We start from the raw sequence: 13,669 nt of genomic DNA, 5'->3' as shown, positions 1-13,669 counted from the left end.
GCAAGAACGTGGTTTAACTTTTAAACTGGATTAAATCAAGGTTTATTTACTAATCCTGTCACACCAAACTTTAAACCTAGTTTAAATGTAATCCTGGTTTAAATCTGAACCTCTGGTAATCCAGGTTTACACCTAGATTAAATGACTGCTGGGGCCTCATTTATAGAAAGTACTTTGGATCAAATTTGATTTTACCCGTGTCTTACGTCGAAAACCACGTCAAAGTAGTGATTTATACAATTTCAACGTGGGTCAATTTGACCGTGGAAACGATCTTAGCTCTATGTTAGGTATTGACTTGATGTACGCACATTACCTACTGGTTATGCAGTTTTTTATTACAGGCATGTGAGCCGCACTCGAACACGTTAATGCCTACTGTAAGTGAAAGTGGCTTGTGAAAATGAGAAAATTAGTTTAATTCAAGATTTAAAGGGAACTGATGTATATGATTGTATTTCAGTCTTCCTTTAAATGCCATTAGGCTATTGTGTGGTGTAATCATACTAAATTGAGGCGAGATTCATTGTGATTCCCCAGGATTCCTCTGTATTTAGTATTATAAGCCCTGTTATCCAACAGTTAGTTCCGTAATTTGATTGGACAAAGTAATTTGGATAAAGTAATTTGATTGGACAAGAGGCATTCCATGAGTGCTGATATACAGTATAGCAGCAATGGGACTTTTAACTATAGGTATCACTCCGAAATAACCATTAATATCAAAGTAGCTAGCCTGCAGATGTTTGTGTTCAGGTTACTAGGCAACAGTCCAGTTGCCAAAATAAATGATTAAATAAACAAACAAATCATAATCTGTTGTCACTTATTACTGTTAACTAATAAATTGCGCTGTAGAACTGTTGTACAAAAGCAATATCACACTCGAGGTCGTGCTGTTATACTGAATATCAGCACGGCTGTGATTGTCTTCGGTACTCGGCCTGCAGCCTCATACCTACGACCGAATCACAGCCGTGCTGATATTCAGTATAACACACTCTCTCCAAAAATGTAGATATATAATCTCCTATTTCTGTAGCAGGAGGCAGCATGATGTACAGGTTATCCTCAAGAGACCACTTTGCTACCATGTAAATGCATTACGATGACAAATCAAATATAACATAGTAGCATGAAAGCACGTTTGTTAACCTCACAGAGAAAACCAACACATACTGTTGCATAAACCTTTTAATAATTTACACTCATTACAGTTCATGGTCCTCTGGGTGGTAGAGCTCGCTCATCAGCCGGTAGATGTAAGAGGGAGCGTTTCCTCCGATGTTAGAGATGAACAGTGTGATGAGCTCCGGCGGGACATAGTCAAAGACGGGGCAGTGCACGTTCACCTTCGACAGAATCTCCCCTAAGTGAAAATTTGATTATTCAAAGATAATCACACAAGGGCAACAAACTGATTGTCCGTTAGAGCCACTTTGGGTGAGGAAAAGCAAGTAATTTAATGAAATTTCAATACCACTCATCCAAGAACCTGACACATCCTTACAAGTTGAATTATGAAAACATTTGATGTCGATGGAAAGCGATGACTACAGGTGCTTACATATCGGTTGAGGAGTTTTCCATGTGAAATCTAAATGTAGCCTAAACATTATCATACAATTGAAAGTAGCAATAAACTGTTCACTGTTACCTTCTGTAAATGGAAGGACCTCATGGGGAGACACAAACTTGTGAAATGTGTCCTCTTCATTGGGAAACTGAGGACACAGAATTAATGTAATCAGTTGATCTAACGTCCCCACACTGAGTGAATGTACTTTACTAACAGGAAAGGCTTTCTTTTAGTATTATGAATACCTGTGGTGAGAGCTTGAACATGGGAGCGCACACGATGAGAGGTGTAGAGTGGTGCTTGGCCGCCAAGGCGAGGGTATGCGTTCCGTTGACTGCCCTGAGCCCTCCATTAGCCAGAACCGTTTGCGTACCGATGATGACCTGGTAAGAGATCAGCAGGTTTTAGTCACCCATTGACTAATCAACCTATTACTGGTTTGAAAAGACTTTGAATTCATCACTGGCCAAATCATGTTACATTTAAATTTTTGGCATTTAGCAGACGCCTTTATTCAAAGGGACTTACAACAAATACATTTGTCTAGTAAGTGAATCATCAGTCATAGCAAGAAAAACTAATCTTTACGAGGGCCAGGGGCCATTGGCAGTCATAATGCTATAAGAAGGAAGAATAAAGATTATGATTATTTCCTAATTTATTTACAGTAGAGAAACTGTAGATGGGCTGAAGAGATCTTAGGTGGGACAGTTAAGGTGTAGCCTGAAAAGATGGGTCTTCAGTCTACAGTGGAAGATAGGTATTGATGCTGCAGTCCTGACAGCAGTGGGAAGCTTGTTCATGAATAGTGAAAATCACTATTGTTGCATGATTTGGTATAAGAAATGTCAAAAACAAGCAGAAATTTCAAATATATTGACGTACCTTATTAACACGTGACATCACAGCAAATATGGCAGCATCTGCTATGACGGTTGTTTCAATGCCAGCTTTTGAGAGACTTGTAGCCATTTCGTGTCCCTGGTGAGAAGAGCAAGGAAAGGTATCATCACAAGAGTATTGAATGATGGTCAAACATTATGGAGACAACAAACATTGAGGGTTAGGAGTAAGTATTGCTAGAATGGATTTGACTGTGACCTCAAAAATCTCAAAGTTGCTCAGGAAGTACCTATATGTGCACTACAAACCAAATAGAGCTACAAGCAAGTGAATGGGACTAAATCAAATAGGGAGAACATGACATCATGACATGATCTACTTCCTTGTCTCTTGTATGCAGGGATTAAAGCAAAAAAAAATCTCCTGACTGAAAATTTGTTCAAGCCAAGTCATATTCTCATTTTAACCTCCACTATATGTTTGTATTTTATAACTTTAGCGTTTTAAGGGAAGAAGATTCTTTTGAACAGCTTTTCTATTGCCAGTTTGCTTTTATGTGATACGCTCGGCGGAGAGGGTGATTAGCTGCCCTTTGCCCCCCCTTGAGGCCCTGTTTAAAAGTAGGGCTTTGGGGAGGGCCAGGAAGATCATGGCTGACCCCGCACACCCAGGACACGGTCTCTTCGCCCCGCTCCCCTCAGGCAGGAGGGTGCGGTCCCTAAAAACTGTGAAGGCCCGACATACAAACAGCTTTTTCCCCACAGCCATCCGGCTCCTAAATGCCGCTGCCCCCCCCCCTGACCTGACCCCCTATCTATCTATCTACCCTCCCTCCACCCCCACTGGACTGTCTGGATATGAACACTTGAACACTTGATCTCTGCACTTTATATTTATATTAATTATGACTCTTGCACTTCGATGTTGGTTTGCACTGTCTTGTCCTGTCTTGCACCTGTCCTGCTGTAAACCGTGCTCCATTGTTCCAAACCAAATTCCTAACATGTTTACATGTCATGGCAATAAAAGTCTTCTGATTCTGATTCTGATTTATGTGATATCAATGCTGTTTTCAATTCATGAAATAAAATTGATACTTATTGCAAGGGTTGACTCTGACATACAAATAATCAGATAATGGGTGTGGCTTAGACAATTAGGGGGAGTGGCTTGTATGAAAGTGGGTGTGGCCTGTCGGTGGGGCCGAGCCGATTCGTAAAATATCTGAACCGTGTCTGTGGCACTTGTGGTTGCTGAGCTAAAGTCCTTTAACCTTCCTTTAACCACTAGGCCGGAAAAGCCTTCATTAAAGTGGGTGGCTGCTGCTGGCGTACGTTTGGGCCCAGGGAACGGGCATGGAAAGAGTCACAGTCACCAAACTCTACACACTCCTTGATTGTATCCCTACATTGTACCAAATCAACTTTCAGAGTCCTAGGCCATTCCTGGGAGGCCTTGCACGCGAGCTAGCGGGAACCTGTAGGGAGCTCTAATGCTTGATGTGAAGTGCCTAGTGTAAAAAGACATGTTCTCACACGTACAGGGGTACAGGGAGTACAACATGTTGCATTTTCATGCCATTAGGGTTAGGGCTTCCTAGGGTTTCCTAGGGTTAGAGATGCATTTGGACTTCTGGAGTACCTCCACTACTTTCAATGGGTTCTGAAGGTCTGAGAGCAAAGGGCTTTCTACCAGGGGTAACTAACCCTGGGTAGAACCTTTGGTTCAAATCTGGAGTGTGTGGGACCAAATGTGTAGATGTGGTGAGCTAATGAAGCTCTTTGAGATTGAGATGAGAAAAGGGCGCTTGTCTCTTTAAGGCCAGGAGGGAGTTAGCCACTAGCGATGTTAGCTTAGCGCCAGTTTAACAGAAGTAACTTCACTTTTAACATGACTTCCCGTGGTCGTAGCGGGCTGGTTGACGGCTTAAAATGACCGTGGAGACCTGTAGACCTTATCCAGCCATAGTCTTGTGTTTCTACCCCGGGGCATAGCCGGTGTTATTCACGGACAAACACTCCGTAGTAGAGTGGTTCTAGTACACTGGACATATGTAGCCAATTGACGGAAATCCGTCGCGACTTGGAAACAATTGACGGAAATCCGTCGTAGCGACGGAGAACTTTAATCCCTGCTTGTATGTCTGTCTGCCAAAGTCTTCTTTTCCAGATGTACGGTTGGAATGGAGAGGTGGCAGATACCTGACAGAAGGGGGCACACTCTGCCACAATGACGTGGAACTTGCGTTTCCGTGCAGCGTCTTTGAGGAAGGCCTCGACGGTGCGTGAGCGGCCGACCGTCATAATGACCTCATTGGAGTGAATGTGCTCCAGGGCCTGCATGGCGATGTTGTCCGTTGTTCCCTCTAGGAGACAAATAAAAGACGCTTATCAAGAGACAAAGTCACAGTTTAACCGTCCTTAAGGTCCTCAGGGTGGTTACAAACAGTGCAAAGAGAACGTGGTTAAAGGACACTTTGTTAGGCCTCTATCTACGGAAGGCATGGATTCAGCCATTTTACCTCTATATTGGGGCTGCCACGATTAGTCGACTAGTCGCGACGACGTCGATTACCAAAATCGCCGCCGACATATTTGGTAATCGACGTCATCGCATGTTTTTTTGGAGCTGAAATAAGCGATAAGCATTTGTTTTTCTTCCCTGAAGCTGCCACTGGCTAGCGTTCGCCTATCATCCATCCTCACTATGGCTTTTGCCACTTGATTGACGTACAGGTAAGCCAGTCTGAGATCTGATCTTTTCACCGAACACACGGTTCACCACGCATGCGCAGTCAACAGCGCCAACTACAAAATACCGGCGAGACTAATTACCTAGTTAGCCTTCCAATTTCTACCATTTACTATATAATACTAAAGAAAGGGTATACAAATGAGTGGGGAAGCTGGACCAAGTAAGAAACCAATAACGTACAACTTCCATCCAGAATGGGAGGAGGACTTTTTTACACGATGTGATATTGGAAGTGCGTCAGTCTGATCTGCACTCTAGTGTGTGTGCAGCAGCAACAGCTGGGGAGCGGGCCGGTTGCCGCACAGCTCGTGAAAGTTGTTTGAGAGTTTTTCGACATCTAAACCTAAATAACTTTTTATTAACATCTACCCACACGCACACCCGTTGTAACTGCCATCGTTAATGTAGAAGATGCAACCAGTGCTTGGAAAACTTGCTTTGACAATGCTTTTTATCACCTATTGAGGCTCGCGTTCAAGCGGGCGCTGCTCAGCGGGAGAGTCTATAGCAGGGGTGCTCACACTTTTTGGAACCAAGATCTACTTTTCAAGTAGCCAGTCTGCCAAGATCTACCAGTCTAGTTTCAACATCGCAAACGTACATGCACGTACTACAAACACACACACACACACACACACACACACACACACACACACAGTTCCCAGCCTGCATAGTAAACTCACAATACACTTTCCCTCTCTCTGTCACACAGCCACAGGAGAAGACCATCACAAACCCTCCCTCTTTGCTATTCTCGCTCACACACACACACACACACACACACACACACACACACACACACACACACACACACACACACACACACACACATTTGCCAGTCTGCATAGGGAGCCATAGCACAAACCCTCCCTCTCTCTCCCCCTCTCTCTCCCTCTCTCTCTCTCACTCTCTCTCACTCTCTTACACACACACACACACACACACACACACACACACACACACACACACACACACACACACACACTCACTTTCTCTCACTCACACACTGACAGCCAGTCTGCAGTACCATAGCCAACTACTGATCCAACAAACAGAAAAGTAAACCAGATACAAAACAGGTAGTTCCCTAGTTTGAAAGGAGGAAATAAATGCATTTCTCTACCTTAGTGGGAGACCTGGCACTGGGAGGAGGCAGCTAGTTTCTAATAGTCAGGGCTGTAGGAGCTGGTTGCAAGGTGTCATCAGCCACTGTGGATCTGTCATCGAAAAGGCAATCTGCAGCCTCGAGAAACTTTTTTCACAATTTCGCCGTCTTTGAATGACTTCTTGTGTTTAACAAGAACCTGACTGACGCGATAAGAAGCTATCGTTGCAGCCGTACGTTTTCGCTCTTTTGCCACATTTCCCTTCTTCGAAATAGCCATCGTACATTTGCTGATCAGACAGACGCATTTCCAATATCACATCGTGTAAAAAAGTCCTCCTCCCATTCTGGATGGAAGTTATACGTTATTGGTTTCTTACTTGGTCCAGCTTCCCCACTCATTTGTATAGCCTTTATTTAGTATTATATAGTAAATAGTAGAAATTGGAAGGCTAACTAGGTAATTAGTCTCGCCGGTATTTTGTATTTTGTAGTTGGTGCTGTTGACTGCGCATGCGTGGTGAACCGCGTGTTAGGTGTAGGTGAAAAGATCAGATCTCAGACTGGCTTACCTGTACGTCAATCAAGTGGCAAAAGCCATAGTGAGGATGGATGATAGGCAAACTTTTTTTTTTTTTTTTCGTTTTCGTTTTGTTCAATGCCATGCGATCTACCCATACTACCTTTGCGATCGACCGGTCGATCGCGATCGACGTATTGGGCACCCCTGGTTTATAGACTACCGGAGAATGCCGACCCTTCCCTGGTGCACCTGAACGGACTGTCAGTGGACACGGATCTCTATGCCATTGTACAGCTTGGGTACAAATGTAAATTATTAGTGTTTATATTTGGAAGCCTTGGTAATGTCCACAGACTAGTCGTCAGGCAGCCGCCACATATGGAGGAGACGCTGCTACCTGTACCCATAGACAGATTGTAAAGCTTGAATTATCGAGTGTCCTATGCTGGTGCAACTAATACTGTTTGTGTTCAAGAATTTTATTGTAAAATGTGAACGCAAATAAAGATATTAAATGTGTTATTTCAGCTCCCAAAAGACATGCGATGACGTCGATTACCAAATATGTCGGCGACGATTTTGGTAATCGACGTCGTCGCGACTAGTCGACTAATCGTGGCAGCCCTAGTGTGTAAGAGAGAGAGAGAGAGAGAGGGAGAGAGAGGGAGAGAGAGGGGGGGAGAGAGAGGGAGAGTGCAAAACAAAGGGTATAGTGCATCTTCTCAGGCATCAAACACATTTTTTAAATGTAGTAGAGAGTGCAAACTGCTGAGTACTACATTTTTAAAATGATGTACTGTGATAAAATTGATGCCTGAGAAGATGCACTGTACCCTTTGTTTTGCACTATTACATTACATTACATGCAAGTGATGCCAGAAATAAATATGCTGCTTCATTAAAAGATCTATTTTTGAGTGAACAATCATTTTAATTGTCTTTATTTTTAGTTAGCACATGCCTACAACAACAACTAACAACTTCAAGCTAAATTTAGAAGCTGATTTAGAAGATGATAGCTAAATAAGAGCGATTGAGTAATTGTGCGATAAGCTGTAATTTATGATCTGATTAGTCGACTAATCGTTAAAATAATCGGTGACTAATCGACTATGAAAATAATCGTTTGTGGCAGCCCTACTCTATAAGTTCCTCTCATGTTTTAATGTAGCAACATGATAAGCTTAAAAGTAGCTTGAATGCATCCAACAACTGTGTGTGTGAAACATTGTGTTGTAACAAGTGTTTTACCAAGCTCTGTGAGGAGTTCATTGATGGCCTCAATGACATTGGCTTTGAGGAGGGCAAAATGCTGTCTGAAGTTCTCCTCACTCAGTCCTCCTGATGTCAGTAGTTTGTGAAGAGATTCCTGCTGGTCCGTCTCCTCACTGCTACCTCGGGACCTGGAAATATGGGATAACAGGAGGGGAAACCAAAATCAGTTCACATTTCTATCTATTGCATCAGCCAACATCAGCCAACACATGTTAACTATTCTAGTGACATGTACAGTGGCAAAAAAAGAGGGTAAAACAATGTACTCTTAGCAAAAAGCAGCAGAGGCACACACTTTTTAAATGTGATTCCAAATCACCAATGCTACAACAAATGTTCGATAATACAAAGAAGGAGTACCCCTTGGAAAGCATGTTCTCAGATAAGTGTTTTCTTTGAAGCCAAGAACGTTGGTTTCAGGCTGTCAATCAATGCATTGAGGTGGATTTAGTCCCCCCCTCTCACCTTGCATACTCCTCTCTGATGATCTTCAACACCCGTCGAACCATGTTACCCACGGTGGTCTCCGAAGGCTGTGCGGCGGTCATTCTTCTCCCCTCTTTTCGTATGATCTCCATCAAATCCCCTACACAGCAGAAAATGACAGAAAAATTACACAGAACAAACGGCAACATGGTCCTCCAATGCGTTTGACAGCTGTCAACTAGAACGGGCGCGTGACAATAGAATTGTGTCTACTAGCTAGCTAACAACATATCCACCTGCGCTGCTCCATCGTGCTTGGGCTGTTATTCTACGGAGCAGGGCTGTCGTTTCTCTAGCAGTTTCTGCTGAGCCACGGAGAGGTCCTGTCCCGCTGCCTCCGCGCTTCAAATCGGCCAAAAAGGCCTCAATTCGCTCCGTAAGATCTGTTTCCCTGTCAGCTCCCGGCATTTTATTTCGTAAAGCTAACTTTCTCTAGAAGTGTTTGTTGTTGTCACACGTTCAGCATTAATTCATGTAACCCGGAACTACATTGTGTAGGAAGGTTTCCGGGTCATTCTACTCAAAATCCTATTGGACGTCAAGGTAACAAAATGACAAAGTAAAATAAAATATTAAATAATTTATAGTTAAAATAAAAAGAATTACATTATATTAACAATTAGAGCAAGCATAAGCAAAATGAAGAAAGACATAAAAACAACATATCGCACATAATTGGAGCAAGCACAAACAAGCAAGCACATGATGGCAGTTGGCAGCAATTAATGCGGTTCATGCAATAAAAACATTACAAAAAGGGGACAAGGGAAAAGAAAATAGTCACAGCAACCACATTAAAAGCATATACAAGACATACATGCTGGCGGGTAGCAGAGATGGAGGGGCAGCTTCATAGTAAGTTGGGGTAGTGCATGCACACAGCCTACTGATAGGGCTTTCACACCGGCAAAGAACCGTGTCGGTTCGCGTTCGGAAACCTCCGAACCTTGGTGCTGTCTGGCGAACGAGCCCGCGTTCAGACCAGTGTAACCTGAACCATCCGCGTCATCAACGCTGGGTGATGAAGGGGCAGGATCAGGGTTCGAGTTATGTGGGAGCCAATGGGAGCTGAGCTCCCATAGAGATGGTCTGAGGCTCTCTGAGCTCCCATGAAGGCAGTAAAATCAAAAATCTGTGGGGGTCGCTAATAATACATTACCACAACTATTATTTGATCAAAATGTCAATGTAATGAATATTATTTAATTTATATTATAAATATTGTAAAATAAACACGTTTTTCAAAAGAACTACGCGCACCATTAATCTCCTGTGAATGACAGTATGCCTTTGACTGCCTGCACTTCACCACCAAGACACCATGGGGCGCAGTAGAATATTGTGCAACAGCAAAAGGTTGATTAATCAGCTGTGCGGTAAACCGTTGGAACACACAGTGCACAGCTGATTAATCAATTAAACCAATAGAGTGAGACACCAGTTGCCTTTCAGGAAGTAGTGAGATCGTGCACCTAGCCTATTATTGAGAAGCAAACATTCATTCATTAGCTATACAGGAGTATATACATACAGTAGCTACCATGCCGCCCAAAAAAAGGCCACTGCTGCCGACCGGGTCATCAAGCCTAGAAAATGTCGGGTTTTTATCAAAGAAACCTGCTATGACACCTAACGTTAGCCCTGCTGCTACTACTGTTACTACTACTGCTGCTACTACTGAGGACTCTGCTACCTACTGAAAACAGACCACTCAGCCTACTGAAAACAGACCACTCAGCCTACTGAAAACAGACCACTCAGCCTACTGAAAACAGACCACTCAGCCTACTGAAAACAGACCACTCAGCCTACTGAAAACAGACCAGTCAGCCTACTGAAAACAGACCACTTTGGTCTATCTTGTCTCCGTAAAGGTAAGGTGGCTTTTACTTTTTACTAACCTAGTGTACTAACCTAATGTATTTTTCGCTCCTTCTGTATAGCAAAAATAACAAAATTATTGGCCGAGATACATGTGTGACTATCGCTTTTATAGCTGTTGTTTCATGTGGGGCTGTTGATGTGGTGAAATGAGTAGCCTGCAGCTGTAGCGTCAGGATATGTTGGGATTTGAGGATGAGGATGATGTTTCTGTACCGGTACCGTTTTTAAAGTATCGATTTGTCACCGGTATCGAATAAAACCCAAACTGTACCCAACCCTAACTATATGTTTACATGCCAACTAATTAGCTAATTCATTTCTTTCATTTAGAGCTGAGGGGAGCAACAGAGAGACGGACAACAGGACAGCAACAGAGAGACAGACAACAGGACAGCAACAGAGAGACAGACAACAGGACAGTAACAGAGAGACAACGGGAGAGGAGAGCAATAGAGACAGAACTGAATGCACTGAACTTTTTTTTATTCTTTGCATTATTAACACTGTTGTGTTATTGTGTTATTAAAGTGTTTAAGTGTTTTATGGTAAAGCATTATGAGTGGTGTGTGTGTGCAGGGTGCTCGTGAGTTGTATATTTTGGGGAGGGGGGAAGCTTGTGTATGGGGGCGGGGGGTCCTCACACAAAGGAGTAGCCTAGGGCCACTGACCACCTTAATCCGCTACTGCCTATAGCTAATTAAAACTTGTCAGTCCCATCGCTGTGTGGGCATGATTCGCGCGTGCATGAGAACATTTCGCACTGTTATTTTGGAGACCCCCACAGAGTTCAGCTTATAACTCGAACCCTGGGCAGGATAAACAAAAATGTCACAACTAGATGGCAGCTACTTCACTGGAATAGGAGGATAATATCTTCCACTACAGTATCTGAAATAAACACAATTGTCTGTGAAACAAAACAAAAGACACTTTCTATATGTGGCGGGTGGCGCTGTCATGCCAAATCGTGTGCACTGCCAAATCGTGTGCACGGCCATCAGCGCGTCACGACCTAACGCGTCACGACCAGCTGGCTATGGAACGCCCGCTCCGCTAAAATGGACTCGCGTATCATAGCCAATGAGGGACCTTGAATCAAGGCACTCATACATATTAATGAGGAGTTTCGCGTCATTGCTGTCGACAACAGCGTAGGGGGTACGTTTCGCTACGTATGGAAGGCCACACCCTGCAGGCGAGCCGATTTGAAAACTTCTCGCGGGGGAGTAAAGTTTCACAAGCAGACCAACTTCGTGAGGATGGCATTGCGGGCTTTTCTTTCGAATTGCAACCGTACATTTAGTGAATGTGTGAGACTAGCAATGTCGGACGATGAGGAAATAGTAAAATGAACCCCTGACAGAGGGGGTTGGTGGCCTAGGTTTGCCTTCCATAACCAATTGTGTCATGTTTGTTGTGCAATAGCCCACACTTTATCATAGAGAAACAATCTGTAGAGAAATCGACGTGTCTACGTAGACACGTTAAAAATCGACGTGTGGAATTGACGCCTAGAGGCAACGTGTGGAGACGTGCCGTTTTATGTGGTCATGGCCTTCCATAGCTGGCACGCGTCACGACCAGCTGGCGACTGTGACGCGTCAGTCTAGTGTTTTTGAAACCTCCGTTTTGGCCGCCATTAGCGAAAAGCTTTAATTTGGCTCTACAAGTGTTAATATGTCATTTTATGAAGTTTTAATATGTTTTCAGGCGAGAAAGTAACCATATATATTCACAAAATGTATCCGGTTTATCAAAATAACCCGTTTATATATGAAAACACATATAATGCTATCGCGTCTCCACAGGCTAAAGTACAACTACACTCATATCCTCAACTTATGTCCTAATCACACTACTGTCATACAAGTCGTACCTTCTCCTTGACATGGACATACACACCTGCTACCTTCTTTGAAAGAAATCGCGATTTATTCAGTGAAAACTAGTACACCATTCAACATAGCATAACAATAGCATAGCATTCGCGGACACAGTCAGGCAATGCACCTAGCACAACAATAGCATAGCATTCGCGGACACAGTAACATAGACAGATAGACAGCTAGACAGATAGACCGCTAGACAGATAGACAGCTAGACAACTAGACAACTAGACAGCTAGACAACTAGACAGCTAGACAGCTAAACAGCTAGACAGCTAGACAGATAGACAGCTAGACAGCTAGACAGATAGACAGCTAGACAACTAGACAGCTAGACAACTAGACAGCTAGACAACTAGACAGCTAGACAACTAGACAGCTAGACAACTAGACAGCTAGACAGCTAGACAACTAGACAACTAGACAACTAGACAGCTAGACAACTAGACAGCTAGACAGCTAGACAGATAGACAGCTAGACAACTAGACAACTAGACAACTAGACAACTAGACAGCTAGACAGCTAGACAGCTAGACACCAAGACAGCTAGACAACTAGACAACTAGACAGCTAGACAGCTAGACAACTAGACAACTAGACAGCTAGACAACTAGACAACTAGACAACTAGACAGCTAGACAGCTTGACAACTAGACAACTAGACAACTAGACAGCTAGACAGCTAGACAGATAGACAGCTAGACAGCTAAACAGCTAAACACCAAGACAGCTAAACAGCTAAACAACTAGACAGCTAGACAGCTAGACAGCTAGACAGCTAGACAGCTAAACAGCTAAACACCAAGACAGCTAAACAGCTAGACAACTAGACAGCTAGACACCAAGACAGCTAGACACCAAGACAGCTAGACAGCTAGACAACTAGACAGCTAAACACCAAGACAGCTAGACAGCTAGACAGATAAACAGCTAGACAGCTAGACAGCTAGACAGCTAAACACCAAGACAGCTAGACAGCTAGACAACTAGACAACTAGACAGCTAGACAACTAGACAACTAGACAACTAGACAGCTAGACAGCTAGACAACTAGACAACTAGACAACTAGACAGCTAGACAACTAGACAACTAGACAGCTAGACAGCTAGACAGATAGACAGCTAGACAGCTAAACAGCTAAACACCAAGACAGCTAGACAGCTAAACAGCTAAACACCAAGACAGCTAAACAGCTAGACAACTAGACAGCTAGACAGCTTGTTGTAGTTGTCTAGTTGTCTAACTGTCTAGCTGTCTTGGTGTTTAGCTGTTTAGCTGTCTAGCTGTTTAGCTGTCTAGCTGTCTAGCTGTTTAGCTGTCTAGCTGTCTAGC

At 43.4% G+C, this 13,669-nt stretch overlaps 1 protein-coding gene across 1 annotated transcript; it reads right to left on the bottom strand.

The window, feature by feature from the left end:
* Positions 1-1,189: 1,189 nt before the first annotated feature.
* eif2b2 (eukaryotic translation initiation factor 2B, subunit 2 beta) lies at positions 1,190-9,040 on the bottom strand. Its single transcript, XM_080526739.1, has 8 exons — positions 8,802-9,040; positions 8,545-8,665; positions 8,056-8,207; positions 4,624-4,787; positions 2,465-2,560; positions 1,825-1,962; positions 1,658-1,724; positions 1,190-1,369 (listed from the first exon to the last, which is right to left on the bottom strand). The coding sequence occupies exons 1-8, from the start codon at positions 8,971-8,973 to the stop codon at positions 1,212-1,214; spliced, it is 1,068 nt and encodes a 355-aa protein (XP_080382865.1). The 5' UTR covers positions 8,974-9,040; the 3' UTR covers positions 1,190-1,211.
* Between the last annotated feature and the right edge of the window lie 4,629 nt (positions 9,041-13,669).

Source organism: Nansenia antarctica (genome assembly GCF_963989245.1).
Source record: "Nansenia antarctica genome assembly, chromosome: 3".
Taxonomy (NCBI): domain Eukaryota; kingdom Metazoa; phylum Chordata; class Actinopteri; order Argentiniformes; family Microstomatidae; genus Nansenia; species Nansenia antarctica.
Note: the sequence above shows the minus strand (reverse complement) of the source record. Positions and strands in the feature narration are given on the sequence as shown.